This window comes from Lolium rigidum, chromosome 5, assembly GCF_022539505.1.
Source record: "Lolium rigidum isolate FL_2022 chromosome 5, APGP_CSIRO_Lrig_0.1, whole genome shotgun sequence".
NCBI lineage: Eukaryota > Viridiplantae > Streptophyta > Magnoliopsida > Poales > Poaceae > Lolium > Lolium rigidum.
In genome coordinates this window covers 87166934-87187565 of record NC_061512.1, presented here as the reverse complement: position 1 = coordinate 87187565, position 20632 = coordinate 87166934, and the positions used below count along the sequence as shown (strand labels likewise).

General features: G+C 44.3%; 1 protein-coding gene across 1 annotated transcript; it reads left to right on the top strand.

The window, feature by feature from the left end:
- Positions 1-2105: 2105 nt before the first annotated feature.
- LOC124654322 (E3 ubiquitin-protein ligase UPL1-like) lies at positions 2106-16585 on the top strand. Its single transcript, XM_047193335.1, has 17 exons — positions 2106-2246; positions 2370-2511; positions 2974-3069; positions 3167-3376; positions 3477-9951; positions 10044-11134; positions 11260-11559; positions 11650-11857; positions 11966-12222; positions 12311-12582; positions 12954-14061; positions 14141-14287; positions 14366-14446; positions 14513-14738; positions 14823-14962; positions 15852-15958; positions 16054-16585. Exons 2-17 carry the CDS (start codon positions 2401-2403, stop codon positions 16154-16156), a joined length of 10932 nt encoding a protein of 3643 aa, XP_047049291.1. The 5' UTR covers positions 2106-2246; positions 2370-2400; the 3' UTR covers positions 16157-16585.
- Positions 16586-20632: the final 4047 nt, after the last annotated feature.

Below are 20632 nucleotides of genomic sequence, written 5' to 3'. Positions count from 1 at the left end.
AGGACCCGTGGCAACGCACGTGCATTTGTACTAGTATCTCATAAAAGACTGAAGGTAAGTTGCTTGCATCTGAGTTTGGATCACATATCGGTTCTATTTTTCAACGTACCAGCAGACTTAATTTCTTCAGCCAAATATTATGACCACAACTATATTTGCAAGGAGAAACACACCAAGCAAATCAAGTTTATTTCACAATTAGTATTTTCGGCGTAATTTAAGCATATCATATACAGAGTAGGTAAGAAATAGGCCGTTTGTTTACTAATCTATTAGTTCAAAATTTCACACGTGTGGAATTAAGTTATTTGCAACTTTCTACAACCTCACGCACCTGTAGAGCTAAATTCATTATACTTTGATAAACAGTTAGTACACAAACATCTAGTATCTTGATAATTCTCCCACGACTAAGCTAACCATAATCCATTCCGCAAAAGAAGCCTGGTGACCGGGTGTATACGTGAGCACGTATCCATCGGCTGACACGTGTCACATTTAGCAATCCTCTGTTACCATCATTGTTGGGTTAGCAAACCACATCAACACTAACAACACACCCAAATCACATTTTTAGCAATCCCCTATTACCAATCATTGAAGCGCGGGACCTGCAGCCCACGCCAAGTATGATTAGCGATGCATAAGACAACGTCAAGGCAACAGACCGAATTGACGAGAACCAAATCTCAACGCAAATCGTGTGGCATCTAGAGGGTGCTCACGTATACACATAGTCACCAAATCCCCTCTCATCCATTCTGTCACATGTTCTTCTACAACCTAAACGGCTTAGAATAACACCTAAAATTCTCAGAGCTCCAAACGAGAGGCAAAAATTGAAACAAACTACTTACTACTGGTTGGGCCAAGAGCGCATGAAAGCATCCGAGGCGCAACAGAACAAGTCAGATGTGGAGCGATTGGAGCTAGTCCACTCGCCCTTCCCTGGCCCTCTTTTCCTGTAGAGATATATGGCGGCAGAGGCGGCGTGCAACGGGGCGGATAAGGCCGCGTCGTCTGACGCGATGTGCTAGCATGGGCTGATGATTGGGCGAGGAAGAGATGGCGGTGGCATCCGGGGAGACGAGGCAACGACGGTGCCGAGATGCGGCGAGGAACTCCGGGAGATCGAGAGCCGGTGGGTTGAGGAGGTTCCCGGACCATGACGGCAAGGAGCTGGTGCGATGGCTGGCGCGGGGCACCTCAATGGTGCGACGGCGTGCGCGGTGACACTCCAAGGCGGCGATCGTGGGCGGAGAGCTTGTAGGAGGCGGTGCATTATTGTGGGCGGAGAGTAGACGTGTGGCTAATATGTGATCGATTCATTTGTTTGTATTACTTGATATATTATGGCTAATTGAATGTAGAGGAAGGAAATGCCATTATTGTTAATTAAATGAGAATCAATTTTATTAGAATTTTGCGATCAATTTTGACTATCTCCTTTCCTTCTCTTTTTCTTTAAAACACAATTGAATCTTTGCAATGCCATTGGTGGACAACACGGTAGCGCCTGTCAATAATAGGGTGAGAAAGGTGGTGCCGGCGAGGGGGTCATGAGCTTGTATGAGGCGCTGGGGCTGATAATTGGCGGAGGAAGGAGAACGGATTTCGAGCTAAAAAAGTAGGCTATGTTTAGAAAAAAACGTACCATTAAATATATACACATGGAGTATAAAGTTACTTGTAAGAGTTATGTGTTTTACATAGTTAATGCATAATGACAATAGTGCTCTGATTCCATGGCAACGCACGGACATTCAACTACTAGCATATGTATGCAGTAGAGATAAGGCAGCAGATCTTTTTTTTGAGCAGTATTATAAGGCAGCAGATGGGAGCCCGTTTTGGAGCGAGCACCAAAAGGCCCTTGGGGAGTTGGGGGGCATCCGAAGGCCCTTAGAGCCTGGCCCGGTAGCGGTAGCCCCGCAAGAAAAGAAAGAGTGGAGCGGAAGTAGAATACAAGGCGAGCCCGTCACGCGCCGCGGCCGTGACCTACCGTGCGCCGGTGCGCCTCCTTCGCTTCCTTTTTCTCCTCCCTTCACAAAAGCAGCCCCTCCTGTTTTCTCCCCTCCCTCTTCATCATCATCACACCCAAACTCCTCCTCCTCAACTCTCTCTCTCTCTCTCTCTACCCTCTCTTCGCCGCCACCGAATCCCTCCCTCCGCGGCGCCCACTTCCCCAACCCCGCCGACCCTCCCAGCCGCCGATGTGCTCTCATCGTCGCTCTACGACCCCCAAGGTACCCAACCACTCCCCTCCCCCGTCCTCGCCGCCGCGATCGGGCTAGGGTTTTCCAGGGGATCCTTTTTTTATATTCATCTATCCTGTTGCTGATTGTTTTCACGGCGTGTTCCTCGCGAAGGCGAGGCGCAGGTGAGGAATCCCGATCGGACATGGCGGCGGCGGCCATGGCGGCGCACAGGGCCAGCTTCCCGCTGCGCCTGCAGCAGATCCTGTCCGGAAGCAGAGCCGTGTCACCCGCGATCAAAGTTGATTCAGACCCGGTCAGTCCTAGATTACCCCTTCGCCTTGGTTTATTCTATTCTATTCTAGGGTTTTCATAGTGGTGGGAAAGCATGGTTGTTTGGATGAAGGCTCACTTGTTAGGCTAGGGTTATGATTCGATGATGGAGTTTCTGTGGTGCTGGCAAGTGGTCCGATGCATGAGCTTGGCTTGGGCTAGCATGGGAATTGGTGCTGTGGGCAGTACCTCTTAGGGTGAACTTTGGTTCTTATACCTACCGCAAGTGCTTTTTTATTTAGTGGATACCATACTCTTCCAAGGTGCAATAGTTCCCTCGCATTTGTAGGATCAGGTTAGATATGATAGGAGGGCATTTGTTACAACATTATAGTATGCTTGTTTATTGAAAATTATGGGATGTGCATTTCTACGTTGATTCATATAGTGTATGATGGAAACAACTGACATTTTGGTTATAAATTTTCTCTGTGTCTATTTTCAGCCACCAAAAGTTAAAGCGTTTATTGACCGTGTCATCAACATTCCACTACATGACATTGCCATACCGCTATCAGGCTTCCGTTGGGACTTCAGTAAGGTGATTGATCATCTTGCTTCTCCACAACACAATCTCGTTTCCATTATTATGTCTGCACCAATTTTCACTTACTTTGGAAACACTCGCTCGCTTGCAGGGAAATTTTCACCATTGGAAGCCTCTCTTTATGCACTTCGATACCTACTTCAAGGCATACCTTTCTTCTAGGAAGGATCTTCTCTTGTCTGATAATATGGCTGAGGAGGGTGGTGAACCATTGACAAAGAATACAATATTACAAATTCTCAGAGTTATGCAGATTGTCTTGGAAAATTGCCAGAACAAATCTTCTTTTGCTGGCATTGAGGTAAGCTGCTGTTAATTATTTTTGCTTTTCAACTCTTCGCTATTGTTCCAAAAAAATGGGAATCCACTTACTGATCATTGTCCTCTACCTCTTGTGCCAGCATTTCAAGCTTCTGCTGGCATCATCAGATCCTGAGCTAGTTGTGGCAGCTTTGGAAACTCTCGCTGCATTGGTCAAAATAAATCCTTCAAAATTACATATGAATGGGAAACTGATCAATTGTGGAGCTATAAACAGTCATCTTTTATCGTTGGCCCAAGGATGGGGTAGCAAGGAGGAAGGCCTTGGTTTATATTCTTGTGTTGTGGCAAATGAGCGAAATCAGCACGAGGGTTTGTGCTTATTCCCAGCAGACATGGAGAACAAATATGATGGCACGCAACATCGTCTTGGGTCCACGCTTCATTTTGAGTATAATTTGGCGCCTGCCCAAGATATTGACCAAACCAGCGACAAGAATAAGTCATCTAATCTCTGTGTGATACATATCCCAGACCTGCACCTCCAGAAGGACGACGACCTGAGCATATTGAATCAATGTATTGACAAGTTTAATGTGCCTCTAGAGCACCGGTTTGCCTTGTTTACGAGGATAAGATATGCACATGCCTTTAATTCCCCAAGGACATGCAGGCTATATAGCCGCATAAGTCTCCTTTCTTTCATTGTCCTTGTTCAATCAGGTGATGCCCATGATGAACTCACATCCTTCTTCACAAATGAGCCCGAGTACATAAATGAGTTAATCCGGCTTGTTCGGTCAGAGGATATTGTTTCCGGGCCTATCCGTGCATTGGCTATGCTTGCACTGGGAGCACAGCTAGCAGCATATGCATCATCTCATGAGCGAGCTAGGATACTCAGTGGCTCAAGTATCATCTCTGCTGGTGGAAACAGAATGGTCTTGCTCGGTGTTCTGCAGAAAGCAATATCGTCCCTCAGTTGCCCTAATGATACTTCATCTCCTTTAATTGTTGATGCACTCCTGCAGTTCTTTTTGCTTCATGTATTGTCGTCTTCAAGTTCTGGGACTACTGTTAGAGGTTCAGGGATGGTTCCTCCTCTCCTGCCCCTCCTGCAAGATAAGGATCCTTCCCACATGCATCTTGTCTGTTTGGCTGTAAAGACCCTTCAGAAGCTGATGGAGTACAGCAGTCCTGCTGTTTCCCTGTTTAAAGATTTGGGTGGCGTGGAACTTTTGTCTCAGAGGTTACATGTGGAGGTGCAGCGTGTTATTGGTGTTGCTGACAGTCTTACTTCAGTGGTCGCTAGTGATACATTGAAATCAGAAGATGACCATCTCTACTCCCAGAAGCGACTAATTAAGGCTCTGCTCAAGGCATTGGGTTCTGCCACATATTCTCCTGCAAATCCTGCTCGCTCGCAAAGCTCCAATGATAACTCTTTGCCCATGTCACTTTCCCTTATATTCCAGAATGTAGGCAAGTTTGGTGGTGACATTTACTTCTCTTCAGTTACTGTTATGAGTGAGATAATACATAAGGACCCTACATGCTTTCCTGCTCTGAAGGAACTTGGTCTTCCTGATGCTTTTCTGGCATCAGTGACTGCAGGGGTGATACCATCTTGTAAAGCTCTTATATGTGTACCTAATGGCCTGGGTGCAATTTGCCTTAATAACCAAGGACTTGAGACTGTCAGGGAAACTTCAGCCCTGCGTTTTCTTGTTGAGGCGTTCACAAGTAGGAAATACTTGATACCAATGAATGAAGGTGTTGTCCTTTTAGCCAATGCGGTGGAAGAGCTGCTTCGTCATGTGCAGTCCCTGAGAAGTACTGGTGTTGACATCATCATTGAAATAATCAACAAACTTTCTTCACCTTGTGAAGATAGAAACACGGAATCAACCAGCTCCGGAGAAAGAACAGATATGGAGACAGATGTTGAAGGGCGTGATTTAGTGAGCGCTATGGATTCTGGCTCGGATGGAACTAACAATGAGCAGTTTTCTCATTTGAGCATTTTCCATGCCATGGTATTGGTGCACCGGACAATGGAGAATTCAGAAACTTGCCGGCTATTTGTAGAGAAGGGAGGTCTACAGACTCTATTGACACTCTTGTTGCGACCTAGCATCACCCAGTCATCTGGTGGGATGCCTATTGCCTTGCACAGCACTATGGTATTCAAGGGCTTTACTCAACATCATTCTACTCCACTTGCACGTGCATTTTGTTCCTCTTTAAAGGTGCACTTGAAGAATGCCCTACAGGAACTTGATACAGTTTCTAGGTCATGTGAAATGATTAAGTTGGAAAAAGGGACCATTCCATCGCTTTTCATTGTTGAATTTCTGCTCTTTCTTGCGGCATCAAAAGACAATCGCTGGATAAACTCTCTACTCTCAGAATTTGGAGATGTCAGCAGGGATGTCATGGAAGATATTGGCCGAGTTCACCGTGAAGTGCTTTGGCAAATCTCAGTTTTCGAAGAGAAGAAAGTAGAGCCTGAAGCTAGTTCTCCTTCAGCAAATGAGGCACAGCAAGCAGACTCTACTGTGGGCGAGAGTGATGATAACAGATACACTTCCTTTAGGCAATATCTTGATCCTCTTTTAAGGCGACGTGGTTCTGGGTGGAACATAGAGTCTCAGGTGTCTGACCTTATTAATATCTATCGTGATATGGGCCGCGCAGCTACTGACTCTCACAGAATTGGTGCTGATAGATACCCTAGTACAGGATTTCCCTCGAGTTCCCAGGATCAGACTTCAAGCTCGTCCAATACAAATCCAAAATCAGTTGAGGAGAAGAAAAAATCTGAGCATTCATCCTGCTGCGAAATGATGAGGTCACTTTCTTACCATATAAACCATCTGTTTATGGAGCTTGGGAAAGCAATGCTGCTTACAGCTCGTCGCGAGAACAGTCCTGTAAATTTATCCCCTTCTGTTGTATCTGTTGCTAGCAACATTGCTTCTATTGTGTTGGAGCACCTCAATTTTGAGGGGCACAGAATCAGTTCAGAGAGAGAGATCACTGTTACCACCAAGTGCAGATACCTTGGAAAGGTTGTTGAGTTCATTGATGGGGTTTTGTTGGACAGGCCAGAATCATGTAACCCAATCATGGTGAATTCCTTCTATTGCCGTGGTGTCATTCAGGCTATCTTAACCACATTTGAAGCTACCAGTGAGTTGCTTTTCGCAATGAACAGGCCACCGTCGTCGCCTATGGAGACTGATAGTAAAGGTGGGAAGGAAGAGAAAGATACAGATTGTTCATGGATTTATGGCCCTCTGTCCAGCTACGGGGCAATTATGGACCATCTTGTGACGTCCTCGTTTATTCTTTCTTCATCAACAAGACAATTACTAGAGCAGCCTATTTTTAGTGGAAGTGTTAGGTTTCCACAAGATGCAGAGAGGTTCATGAAGTTGCTTCAGTCTAAAGTCTTAAAGACTGTTCTTCCCATCTGGGCTCATCCCCAGTTTCCAGAATGCAATATTGAGTTAATCAGTTCAGTCACATCCATCATGAGGCATGTCTACTCTGGGGTAGAAGTGAAAAATACTGTTAGCAACATTGGTGCTCGTTTGGCTGGTCCTCCCCCTGACGAGAATGCAATTTCCTTGATTATAGAGATGGGCTTTTCTCGTGCCAGAGCTGAAGAAGCATTAAGACAGGTTGGAACAAATAGTGTTGAGATTGCAACTGATTGGTTGTTCTCACACCCGGAGGAAGCACCAGAAGATGATGAACTTGCTCGAGCTCTTGCAATGTCCCTAGGGAATTCTGATACACCTGCTCAGGAGGAAGATCACAAATCTAATGATCTTGAGCTCGAAGAAGAAAATGTTCAGCTCCCTTCCATGGATGAAGTATTATCTTCATGTCTTAGGCTACTACAGACAAAAGAAACATTAGCTTTCCCTGTACGGGATATGCTTGTGACTATTAGCTCACAGAATGATGGCCAAAACCGTGTAAAGGTGCTTGCGTATTTGATTGATCATCTGAAGCAATGTCTGGTGGCACCTGATCCTTTAAAGAACACCGCACTATCTGCACTTTTCCATGTTCTTGCTTTGATCCTCCATGGAGATACTGCTGCTCGGGAAGTTGCTTCAACGGCTGGTCTTGTCAAGGTTGCTTTGAATCTGCTGTGCAGTTGGGAGTTGGAGCTAAGGGAAGGCGAAATAGCCGAGGTACCGAACTGGGTTACTTCCTGCTTTCTTTCTGTTGATAGAATGCTCCAGTTGGAACCCAAGTTGCCAGATGTTACTGAGCTTGATGTTCTCAAAAAGGATAATTCATGTACACAAGCACCGGTTGTGATTGATGACAGCAAGAAAACTGATTCAGAGTCTTCCTCAAGCATAGGGTTATTGGACTTGGAGGATCAGAAGCAACTTTTGAGGATCTGCTGCAAATGCATTCTGAAGCAGTTGCCTTCCGGTACAATGCATGCTATTCTTCAGCTGTGTGCCACACTGACAAAAGTCCATGTGGCTGCTATTAGTTTTCTTGAGTCTGGTGGCCTGCATGCATTGCTAAGTTTGCCAACAAGTAGCTTGTTTTCTGGATTCAACAGTGTGGTTTCTACAATTATTCGTCATATTTTAGAGGATCCACACACCCTTCAGCAAGCCATGGAATTAGAGATACGCCATAGTCTTGTCACGGCTGCTAATCGGCATGCAAATCCCAGGGTTACACCACGTAACTTCGTTCAGAATTTGGCGTTTGTTGTATACAGGGACCCCGTGATATTTTTGAAAGCTGCTCAGGCTGTGTGCCAGATTGAGATGGTTGGAGATAGACCTTATGTTGTTCTATTGAAGGACCGTGAGAAGGAAAAGAGCAAGGAAAAAGAGAAGGATAAGCTGGTTGATAAGGATAAATCAACAGGTATTGTCACAAAGATTGCGCCAGGGGACATTGTTTCAGCATCTCCTGCAAGTGCTAAAGGGAAACAATCTGATTTGAATTCTAGGAACATGAAATCCCATCGCAAGCCGCCACAAAGCTTTGTCACAGTTATTGAGCATCTATTAGATCTAGTTATGTCCTATGTTCCACTGCCGAGAGCTGAGGACCGCCCTGATGGTTCCTCATCCATGGACATGGATATTGACTCTAGTTCAGCCAAAGGGAAAGGGAAAGCTGTAGCTGTCACACCTGAAGAGTCCAAGCAAGCAATCCAAGAGGCTACTGCATCTCTAGCTAAAAACGCATTTGTCCTGAAGCTGCTGACCGATGTACTTTTGACTTATGCTTCATCCATTCAAGTTGTTCTCCGGCATGATGCTGAGTTGAGCAGCACACGGGGTCCTACCCGGACCACCTCTGGTTTAGGCAGCGGTGGTATATTTGGTCATATATTACAGCATTTCCTTCCAAATGCTACAAAGCAAAAGAAAGAGAGAAAACCTGATGGTGATTGGAGGTACAAATTGGCAACCAGGGCTAATCAATTTTTAGTGGCTTCATCCATTCGTTCTCCAGAAGGTCGAAAAAGGATCTGCTCTGAAATCTGCAGTATATTTGTTGAGTTCACAGATTCTTCTACTGGTTGCAAACCTCCATTGTTGAGGATGAATGCATATGTTGATTTGCTCAATGATATTCTGTCAGCCCGCTCACCAACGGGCTCCCCACTTTCAGCAGAATCTGTAGTTACCTTTGTTGAGGTTGGCCTTGTTCAGTGTCTAACGAGAACCCTTCAAGTTCTTGATTTGGATCACCCTGATTCAGCAAAAATTGTAACTGCTATTGTCAAGGCTCTTGAAGTGGTTACTAAGGAGCATGTTCATTTAGCAGATTTTAACGCCAAAGGGGGGAACTCATCAAAGATTGTTTCTGAGCAGAACAATGTAGATTCATCATCTAATAGATTCCAGGTTCTTGACACAACTTCTCAACCTACTGCAATGGTTACTGATCGCAGGGAGACGTTCAATGCTGTTCACACTTCACGAAGTTCAGATTCAGCAGCAGATGAGATGGATCATGACCGTGATCTAGATGGAGGCTTTGCCCGTGATGGCGAAGACGATTTTATGCATGAGATAGCTGATGATAGAGCTGGAAATGAGTCCACAATGGATATTAGATTTGACATTCCACATAGAGAAGATATGGCTGAAGACGATGATGACAGTGATGAGGATATGTCAGCAGATGATGGCGAGGAGGTTGATGAAGATGATGAGGATGAAGATGAGGAAAATAATAACCTGGAGGAAGACGATGCCCATCAAATATCTCATCCTGATACAGATCAGGATGACCGTGAGATTGATGAAGAAGAATTTGATGAAGATCTGCTAGAAGAAGATGATGATGAGGATGATGATGAAGAAGGGGTCATCCTTCGCCTAGAGGAGGGGATCAATGGGATTAATGTGTTTGACCATATTGAGGTTTTTGGGGGGAGCAATAATTTGTCTGGGGATACTCTCCGTGTGATGCCATTGGACATTTTTGGTACAAGACGGCAAGGCCGTAGTACATCTATATACAATCTTCTTGGGAGAGCAAATGATCAAGGTATACTTGACCACCCACTTTTGGAGGAACCTTCGATGTTACTTCCACAACAGAGACAACCAGGTATCCATATAGTTTGTTATTATGTACAAATTTCAGTAGGTAGGTTCTCTGCTGTACACCGTGCATAGTTACCCAAAATTTTCTCTTTTCAGGAAATTTAGTTGAAATGGCTTTCTCTGACCGGAATCATGAAAATAGTTCTTCCCGTTTGGATGCAATATTCAGAAGCTTGCGAAGTGGACGGAATGGACACCGCTTCAATATGTGGCTGGATGATGGTCCTCAACGCAGTGGGTCTGCTGCCCCTGCAGTACCTGAAGGCATTGAAGAGCTCTTGCTCTCTCAGTTGAGACGGCCTACGCCAGAACATCCTGATGGTGACCAGAGCACACCTGTTGTTGATTCTCAAGAAAACGATCAGCCCAGCCATTTGCACGGATCAGAAACTGAAGAGAAGGAAGAAGAGCAAGCAGACCAGAACGAAAACAATGATGATACTCCTGTAGCAAGGTCTGAGGTGGATGGCTCTGCAAGTGCTGGTCCTGCACCTCCTCACAGTGATGAACTTCAAAGAGATGCATCCAGTGCAAGTGAACATGTTACAGATATGCAGTATGAACATAGTGATACAGCTATACGTGACGTGGAAGCAGTAAGCCAAGCAAGCAGTGGTAGTGGTGCTACTCTAGGGGAAAGCCTCAGAAGTTTAGATGTGGAAATTGGAAGTGTTGAAGGGCATGATGATGGTGACCGGCATGGGGCTTCAGATAGGATACCTTTGGGTGATATACAAGCAGGTGCTCGACCACGGAGGCCTTCTGGAAGTGCTGTACCAGTGAATAGCAGAGACATATCTTTGGAGAGTGTTAGTGAGGTCCCCCAAAATCCAGTACAGGAATCTGATCAGAATACCAGTGAAGGGGATCAGGAGCCTAACAGGGCTACTACTAACACAGACTCAATTGATCCTACATTTTTGGAGGCTCTTCCAGAGGATTTACGGGCTGAAGTTCTTTTGTCACGTCAAAATCAAGTGACTCAGACTTCCAGTGAGCAGCCTCAGAGTGATGGGGACATTGATCCTGAATTCCTTGCTGCATTGCCACCTGATATACGTGAAGAGGTTCTAGCTCAACAACGTGCCCAAAGGTTGCAACAACAGTCTCAGGAACTTGAAGGACAACCAGTTGAAATGGATGCTGTGTCAATTATTGCAACATTCCCTTCAGAAATACGGGAGGAGGTATAATTTATGTTATGATCTGTCTTGGTGTTATTTTTTGATAGATCTTGCTCTATTATTTCTCTTCAACTGCCGGTAGTTGATCTCCTTCGAATTAACATTGATTTTTTTCTTATTGATTCCAGGTGCTTTTGACGTCTCCAGATACCCTACTTGCTACATTGACACCTGCCCTAGTTGCTGAAGCTAATATGTTACGGGAGAGATTTGCTCATCGATATCACAGTGGCTCGCTTTTTGGCATGGGCTCCAGGAACAGGAGGGCTGAGTCCTCCCGCCGTGGTGATATGATTGGTACAGGTCTCGATAGAAACGCTGGTGATTCCTCCCGTCAAACGACCAGCAAGCTAATTGAAACTGAAGGGACTCCTCTTGTTGACAAAGATGCTCTCAATGCACTTATTCGGCTACTTCAAGTTGTTCAGGTAATTCCCTTTTGCGTCTGTTGGTTATGCTGTTTTTGGTGGTGTCAAAAGCAAGTATTGTAATGATAAATTGGCCTCTATTATGTGCAGCCTATATACAAGGGCCAGTTGCAGAGGCTTCTCTTGAATCTTTGTGCTCACCGGGAAAGCAGGATGTCCTTGGTTCAAATTCTAGTGGACATGCTTATGCTTGATCTGCAGGGCTCTTCTAAGAAATCAATTGATGCAACTGAGCCACCATTTAGGCTGTATGGGTGCCATGCAAATATCACATATTCACGCCCTCAATCCTCAAATGGTATTTAATTTTACTTTTTTTTTGTTGGCAACTAATGGTTGTGTTGGTATATCCTTGCTGAGAATTGTATTTGAATTTTGTATTAAGTGATTCCTTTGCAATTAACAGGTGTGCCGCCATTGGTTTCCCGCCGGGTGCTCGAAACTCTGACATACTTGGCAAGAAATCATCCAAATGTGGCTAGGCTCTTACTTTTTGTTCAATTCCCTTGCCCACCTACCTGCCATACTGAAACACTTGATCAGACACGTGGAAAGGCTGCCCTTGTAGAAGATGTGGAACAGCAGAAAGCTTTTGCGCTTGTTCTACTTTTAACTCTCTTGAATCAGCCACTTTATATGAGAAGTGTAGCTCATCTTGAACAGGTTTAAAATTTGTTTTCACCATTTTTCTCTATGGATCTTCATTTAATTTTCCTCAGTTTTTTTTCTCAATATTTTTGAACATTTGCAGTTACTTAATCTTCTGGAAGTTGTCATGCTTAATGCTGAGAATGAAATTAACCAAGCCAAGTTGGAGAATTCACCTGAGAAACCATCTGGACCTGAGAATGTAACAGAATATGCCCAAGAGGATGCAAGTGTTCCTGGATCATCTGGAGCAAAGCCCACCGCTGAGGATAGTGGTGAAATCCCTGCAGACAATGGAAGAAGCCTGCAAGCAGTGTTACATAGTCTTCCCCAAGCTGAGCTTCGATTGCTATGTTCATTGCTTGCGCATGATGGGTATGAACTTCTAACTAGGGTGAATTACAGTAATTACAATTTTTGTTCCCTATTGGCTGGCTAGCTGCTGTATTACCAATTTGTTTTTAGAAGTTATATGCATGCTCTTTGTTTTGCTCAGTTTTATTTGATTTGATACGTTGGTTGCTCTTATATCAGTTTGACTCTTAATACATATAACTAACATAAGCAAGGCTGTTCCTGTTTATTTCCAGGTTATCAGACAATGTACACCAATTTGTTTTTAGAAGTTATATATGCTCTTTGTTTTGCTCAGTTTTAGTTGATTTGATACGTTGGGTGCTCTTATATCAGTTTCACTCTTAATATATATAACTAACATAAGCAAGGCTGTTCCTGTTTATTTCCAGGTTATCAGACAATGCATATCTCCTTGTAGCAGAGGTTCTTAAAAAGATTGTAGCTTTGGCTCCTTTCTTCTGTTGCCATTTCATAAATGAGCTTGCACATTCGATGCAAAATTTGACCCTGTGTGCTATGAAGGAGCTTCACATGTATGAAGATTCTGAAAAGGCAATTCTGAGCACATCATCGGCCAATGGTACTGCCATTCTTAGAGTTGTGCAGGCTTTGAGTTCTCTTGTCACTTCTCTGCAAGAGAGAAAGGACCCAGAGCTTTTCGCAGAGAAGGACCATTCAGATGCAGTGTCCCAGATCTCTGAAATTAACATATCACTGGATGCATTGTGGTTGGAGCTGAGCAACTGCATAAGCAAAATAGAGAGCTCTTCAGAGCATACATCAAATTTGGGCCCCACTTCTTCAAATGCAACTACAGTATCAACAGGTGTAGCACCTCCATTGCCAGCTGGAACCCAGAACATACTGCCATATATAGAATCTTTTTTTGTGACGTGTGAAAAGTTACGTCCAGGACAACCGGATGCTGTCCAAGAGGCTTCAACATCTGATATGGAGGATGCTTCAACATCTAGTGGTGGGCAAAAATCATCTGCAAGTCATACCAATCTTGATGAGAAGCACAGTGCTTTTGTTAAATTCTCAGAGAAACACAGAAGATTGTTAAATGCTTTTATCCGACAGAATCCTGGGTTGCTAGAGAAATCATTCTCACTGATGTTGAAGATTCCTCGCCTTATTGATTTTGACAACAAGCGTGCATATTTCCGCTCTAAAATAAAGCATCAGCATGACCATCATCATAGTCCTGTTAGAATTTCTGTCCGTCGAGCATATATTCTGGAAGACTCGTATAATCAGCTTAGGATGCGCTCACCCCAGGACTTGAAGGGTAGACTCACTGTTCACTTCCAAGGAGAAGAAGGCATTGATGCCGGTGGACTCACAAGAGAGTGGTATCAGCTGTTATCACGAGTGATTTTCGACAAGGGTGCCCTTCTATTTACAACTGTTGGAAATGACTTGACTTTTCAACCAAACCCTAACTCTGTGTATCAGACTGAACACCTCTCATATTTCAAATTTGTCGGACGAGTGGTTAGTAATGAAGCTCCTTATTATGATTATATTATTATATTGCTTCCGGCAACTACTACTCACAATTTTGCCACCCCAGGTCGGAAAAGCTCTCTTTGATGCCCAACTGTTGGATGTACATTTCACCAGATCTTTCTACAAGCACATACTTGGTGCCAAGGTTACTTACCATGATATTGAAGCAATTGATCCTGCTTACTACAGGAACCTGAAATGGATGCTTGAGGTATGTGTAAACTGTGTACCTGTGGTCCTGTCAACAGGTGACAGTCCAGATGTGACATATTCCTTTTTCCTTGTGCAGAATGACATAAGTGATGTTCTGGACCTCACATTTAGCATGGATGCGGATGAAGAGAAGCTGATATTGTATGAGAAAGCTGAGGTATACAGACACCCGCCTCCCCCCCCTCTCGTTATGGTGGTGATTTTAAGTACCAACTGTGTGCAGGTAACCGATTGTGAGTTGATTCCTGGAGGACGTACCATTAGGGTCACCGAGGAGAACAAGCACGAATATGTTGACAGGGTAGCAGAGCATCGTTTAACCACTGCAATTAGGCCTCAGATTAATGCATTCATGGAAGGATTTAATGAACTCATTCCTCGTGAGCTGATATCCATCTTTAATGACAAAGAGTTTGAACTACTAATCAGTGGACTCCCAGATATTGACTGTGAGTTGGAAGATTTAATTCATTGCTGTGATGATCTGTTCAGTTCTTGCATGTAATTTACTAATTTTGTATGTCTGCTTTCAGTGGACGACCTAAAGGCAAATACTGAGTATTCTGGCTACAGCATAGCTTCTCCAGTTATTCAATGGTTCTGGGAAATTGTCCAGGGCTTCAGCAAGGAGGATAAAGCTCGGTTCCTTCAGTTTGTTACTGGCACATCAAAGGTATTTGCTGAAAGCACCTATACTACTTTCTTAATTTTGAAGCTATTGTCTTTATTTGAAAATTGTACCTTGTAGATGGCATGATTACCTTATTTTAGTAAATACGTCCACTACTTTTCTAGAAATTGATATCTGTAACCATCTTTAGAGAATTTCTGAACCTTTGCCGCTGCATCCGTTCTGTCGAGTGACGCTTTTAATGTTATGCTATAGTAGCTTAGTGGCCGTGCGTTTGCTACGTGATAATAAATTATACATGTAGATATTATCGGTTTTCAATTTTTGGATTCCTTGTGAGTGTCATTTTAAACATATCCAGAACCCTAGAAATGTTGCACTAATAATGTGGCAACTTGCAAAAGCTAAGATCTTTCTGCTCTCCACCAGAAGTTAAGCTTTATCTCATAATGCCCATCTCTGATAGCAAAATAGTTAGTCTAAAGTTTTTGCTTGAGCTAAATTTATTTGGCGTTTTTATTAACCACCTAATTATTACCCCCTCGCTACAATGTAGTACAGATAAGATTTTTAGAAAGTCAAAAGTTGTTATGTTTGACCAATTTTTTTTAGAAAATTATCTAACATCTACCATACCAAATATATACCATTTGAAAATATACACCGTGAGGAATCTAGTGGTATTAACTTGATATTCTAGATGTTGACAGACTTTACACCTTTGACTTTTAACATTTCTTCTACGGACTACATTTTGGCAAGGAGGGAGTATCTCATATGCAACTATTATTAGTTATTTTTTATTGGATAAAAAATGTTACATGCTTTTTGCTAAAAAAAAATCGTTACACTGCCCTACATATATATGTGGTGCTGAGTGATGCTTTTAGTGTTATATGTGGTGTTTTATGCTTTGAGCTGTGACCTGCAGGTACCTCTGGAGGGATTCAGTGCACTTCAAGGAATTTCTGGGCCACAAAGGTTCCAGATACACAAGGCATACGGCAGCACCAATCATCTACCCTCGGCTCATACTTGGTAACCAATCTTTATCTTTTTTACATGACTTCACTAGGCAGCTACCATAATTGTTTGGTACATGTACTGATTGATTCCGCTTTTGCTTACGGCAGCTTTAACCAACTTGACCTGCCTGAGTACACATCCAAGGACCAGCTCCAGGAGAGGTTGCTATTGGCTATTCACGAGGCAAATGAGGGCTTTGGATTTGGTTAATCAGTCACTCCCTGCACTTGTGCTGTCGGGTATTTGTACAGATAGTATTGGAGTTGCAGCACTAGCCAAGCTGGATATGTGCTGGCTTGTTCCACAGCCTACAACATCCACTAGAACTTGAAGCATCAGCGGTGGTCCCTACCAGGAGGTTCTTCACAGTTGTTGAGAAATGATGGCGATGAAATATGTCTAGGATATTTCACATTGTGAACCAGATACTTCGAAGAATGTGCAGCAAGGAAGCGGAAAGAAACCAGCTATTTGATGTTCATAATATTGTTTATCTTTATGGTTAGCTTTGGCTGTTGCTGTCTTAAATAGGTCCTCTTGGACTTTACTGGAATATCCTTAAGTCTTAACATTTTAGTCTTCCATGTTTGTTTTGGGGCAATAAGTCAGTGCAATTTGCCCGTGTTTCTGGGCTGTTGATTGGATGTTGTACTATTAATTCCCAAAGTTCTTACAGTTTGGTTTCAGATCTGTCCTGTTGTGACTGATACTGACTCCAATATCGCCCTCAGCATGTGCTTTCCAGAAAGAGGCATCTTCTATTCCGTTGGAATCGGATCAGCACATAATTCATATCTGGTAAGTCGAGCAGTTGTAGGGCCCTATTTGATTCGGAGGACATGAAAAACATAATATTGCAATAGCATGCCTACTGCAGTCTTACGTGAATTTATATAAATCACAACTGGAAAAAGCAAAGTTTGTTTCCACCATAGGAAAATCAAAAGATTCTTAAAAAGTGGTATGGGTATATATTTGATTTTCTATGAAATTCCAATGAAATCAATTATCTAGATTATTATTATACAATTATTATAGGAACTTTTTTCCTAACAACTATTGTTGGTATGCATGAATTGAGTTAGCTTCAATTTGAGTAGTAGTGAGCACATAAGAATTTTTATTTCTGAAAAGGAGAATGCCCCCTCTGTTGGAAAAGAATCGTTCTCAAAATGGAAAGTGGGATAACTTTTACTTCAAAATCGGTCTATCAAGGTCATTTCCAAGCAAAAGTTAAGTAGTCTGGCTGAGGGAATTTGGAAACCATGGGCCCCCTTTCGTTGCAAAATCGGTGTTTGGTTATTCTTAAAAGGAAGGGTGTGGACAGCAGACATACTTGCAAAACGCGAGGTGCATCATATTGAGCATTGTGTTTTCTGCTATTCTATCGCAGAGAGTGCTCAACATCTTTTTATTGGTTGTGTGGTCGTAAATATTATATGGGGCGTAATCCTAAATTGGATAAGCCTCTCAGTTCATGGTGGGAATATGCGAGATCGAACGTTTCAAGAGCAAGTAAAAGCCGCTTGGATTTACTTGTGATGCTCACCACCTGGATGATGTGGAGGGAAAGAAATGGCAGTCTTCGAGAACTTATCTACGCCGATTCAAACCTTCATTGCCCAGAAAGGAAGCAAAACTCTGGGCAGTCGCTATAAACTCCACGCAAAACCCTAGAGGGGATTCGATCTCATCTCCACTGTAACACCATAGCTCGCAGTCACCCTCAGCCGACTTGCCAAGCATCCCCATTTGTAATCTCTCCAATCAATACAATCTAGCAGAACGTAGACCTATTACTCTCCGGAGGGGCTGAAGCTGGGTAAAATCACGCTCGTGTGCAATCTTGTTCAGCAGATGGCTTCGTCCTCCTTGCCTCGCACCAACTTAGTGCTACGCCCTACAGTATGCGGCGTGGTTAAAACCACGACAGTGCTGCCCACCGTGGGGCGTGGGGCGACTAGTCTTAGATCTGCGGCGAGACCCCAGTTGCCAATCTGCCTGACAATCGCCACCGGCCTGATAATCTCCACCATCGGTTTCTTCCACATCCGGCCGATCACCTATTGCCCGGCGCCAACGCCCGTCACCCACACTGTGATGGTGCTGATCGACACGATCAATCTGTTTATCGGCATCACTGGTGCCGTAGACTCGATTGAGTCGGCGGGCGAGTCCGCCGTTCGCCCCAGCCCGTCGGCCAATTCGACGCGCTGGGGCAAATCTACACCACCACCCTCCCAATCATGGGAGACATCCTCAACAATGTCGACGCTGCTTTACTCGACGACGCTATACCTGGGCATGGCCAGCCAGACCAAACAGCCAGTCCCGACCCGTCCCCGAAAATCTTGGGTCGGGCTGGGCCTAGATAACGGGTTAGACATGAGCCTGGAAAATCAGCCCTAAGAGCAACTCCGCCCGGGCTCAGGCTTCAATTTTGGCCAGAAATATGCCCCGGCCCAACCTCCACTTCCACCAAGTTGCCACTAACGGTCAACTCATCGATGCGCGCATCCACATCGCTAACACCCAAGCATGGCAAGCTCGACAAACGGGCGACTAACGCGATAACATTAACAACAACCGAGCCAATCGCCAGAACCATGAGCTGCATGTGGAACAAGCTCGCCGCAGCTCGATCTCTAGATTTGGCCTAACGTGCTTTGGCCTAGTGGTCAGAGGGGAGCCTTACCCCATGGGTTCAATGGCCCTCATGACATTGAAAAGTACGACCCCTCCCTTGAACCTTGGGTTTGTATCGATGCATACACCATGGCCATGGGAATCGCCGGTCACTCTGAGCTACTCGCCGCTCGGTATCTGCCCCTGATGATGGATCGAGCCACTTGCCAGTGGTTCAACACACTCCCCCCAACAACATCGTCTCATGGGAGGAGCTTGTGCGGCGTTCATCACTTCGCAAGCGCTTACACCCGCGCCACCACCATCGAAGACATGGAGGGCTGCATCCAGGGTCCAAGTGAGTCGACGTGTTGTTGGGTCCAACGCTGGCAAGATCTCTAGACCAGCGCCGCCGGTATCAGCGCTGACACAACAATTAATTGCTTCAAATGATGGTGCCGCTATGAGCCCATCATCGCCAAGTTGAAGAGATGCAACAAGTAAATCCTCACCACGACCGAGATCATGGACGTCTCCAAGCGCTATGCGGAAGAGGATTGCACAATCGACTCGGATGACGAGTTCGGTCCCCAGCTCAATCGCCGCATCGCGCGCAACGAAGGTCGCCGCAAAGACTACCGTTTTAGCGCCAATCGCCCGGGTACCGGCAACACCGTAATGATGGTAGCACCGAGTTCGTCACCAATGCCAGCTAAGGGGAGCGCGACCCCAAGAGCAGCGGCCACGATGATCGTGGCCCACGCGAGGATCACCCGCCAGGCAAACTCCGCCGAGCGGCTGCTAGACGCGCCGGGCATCTACTACAACAGAGAGGGGAACCTGCCACGCACACCACGACCAAATTTAACGAGAGGGTGCAACTTGATTCTTTATCTGCTAATGAGGTTGGTATGGATACTCTCTGTGTAATGGATTATACGCGTATGTCTGGGTCATGCATAAGAACTCACAGCACATTATTTTTACTCAGGTGATTCAGATGTCATTTCAAAAGTTCCTGGAGGGCATATTCGGATCATCTTAAGAACATGACTGAGAAGGAAAATCTCTAACTGCTAAATTTCAGGTACGTTTCTGAATCCAGAGCTGAAGTACTATTTCTTAGATCCATTTATATCAGCTGTGACGATGCAAACAATTTTGCACTTCTGATAGGTACGATGCAACCCCTTCTGATTATGTGTTGATGATCATAACTAATTATGGAATTGTAAGATTTTGCTTCTGACAGTAGTCCACGCCATAATATATTTAACTGTAATAATATTGTTCTCCACAGTCATGTAAATACTGAATTTCGGCCAACTTTGAATAGCATAATAAATATTTCAATCCGTATTAGCATTTTTTTGCCCATTGTTTTCCATTGAACTACATGCAAGGCCTATAGCATCTGATTCTAAAATGCAACATGTTAGTTAAATGCTCTACCCTTTAATCTTTTTCTGTCATCACAAATATCTCACTTGTAAAGATAAAATGCAAATAAATTTTCATGCAATAAACACTTAAAATATGTTTGCATCCATTACATTTGGGAGATATAATAATCATAAAGGAATCTACTCAAATCTTTTCTAGCAAGTTCAAGTGTTAAGGATTTCCTTGTAAACTATGTTCAGCGTGGTTGTTACTAAGGAGTCAGTTCTTTTTCTTTTCTTTGAATTCTTGGTCTTGTCCTTCCCATTGTCCTTGATTGCGAGGATCTTGATATTACTTTTCGCGGTGGCTCTGGACAATGCAACATGTCGTTCCTTGTGGAGAGGATTGCTCGAGAAGTCATGTAATGTGGATTGTCCATGTTCTGGTCTAGGGCAGGAAACACGTGGTCTATCAGCTTCTTTATGGCAGCCCCATCGTCGCCTGTAGATGACCCACAAGTATCTTGGGGAAGCTGGATGTTCCCTTCCTCGTCAGTTTCTTCGGTGCCATTACCTACCCTCAGGAGGTAATCCGCAAGCCACTGGTCATTTTGCGCCCTCATGTTCTTGACGAGCCTTAGATGGCGCATGCCCTTCCATAGGTTTGAGCTCTGTAGAC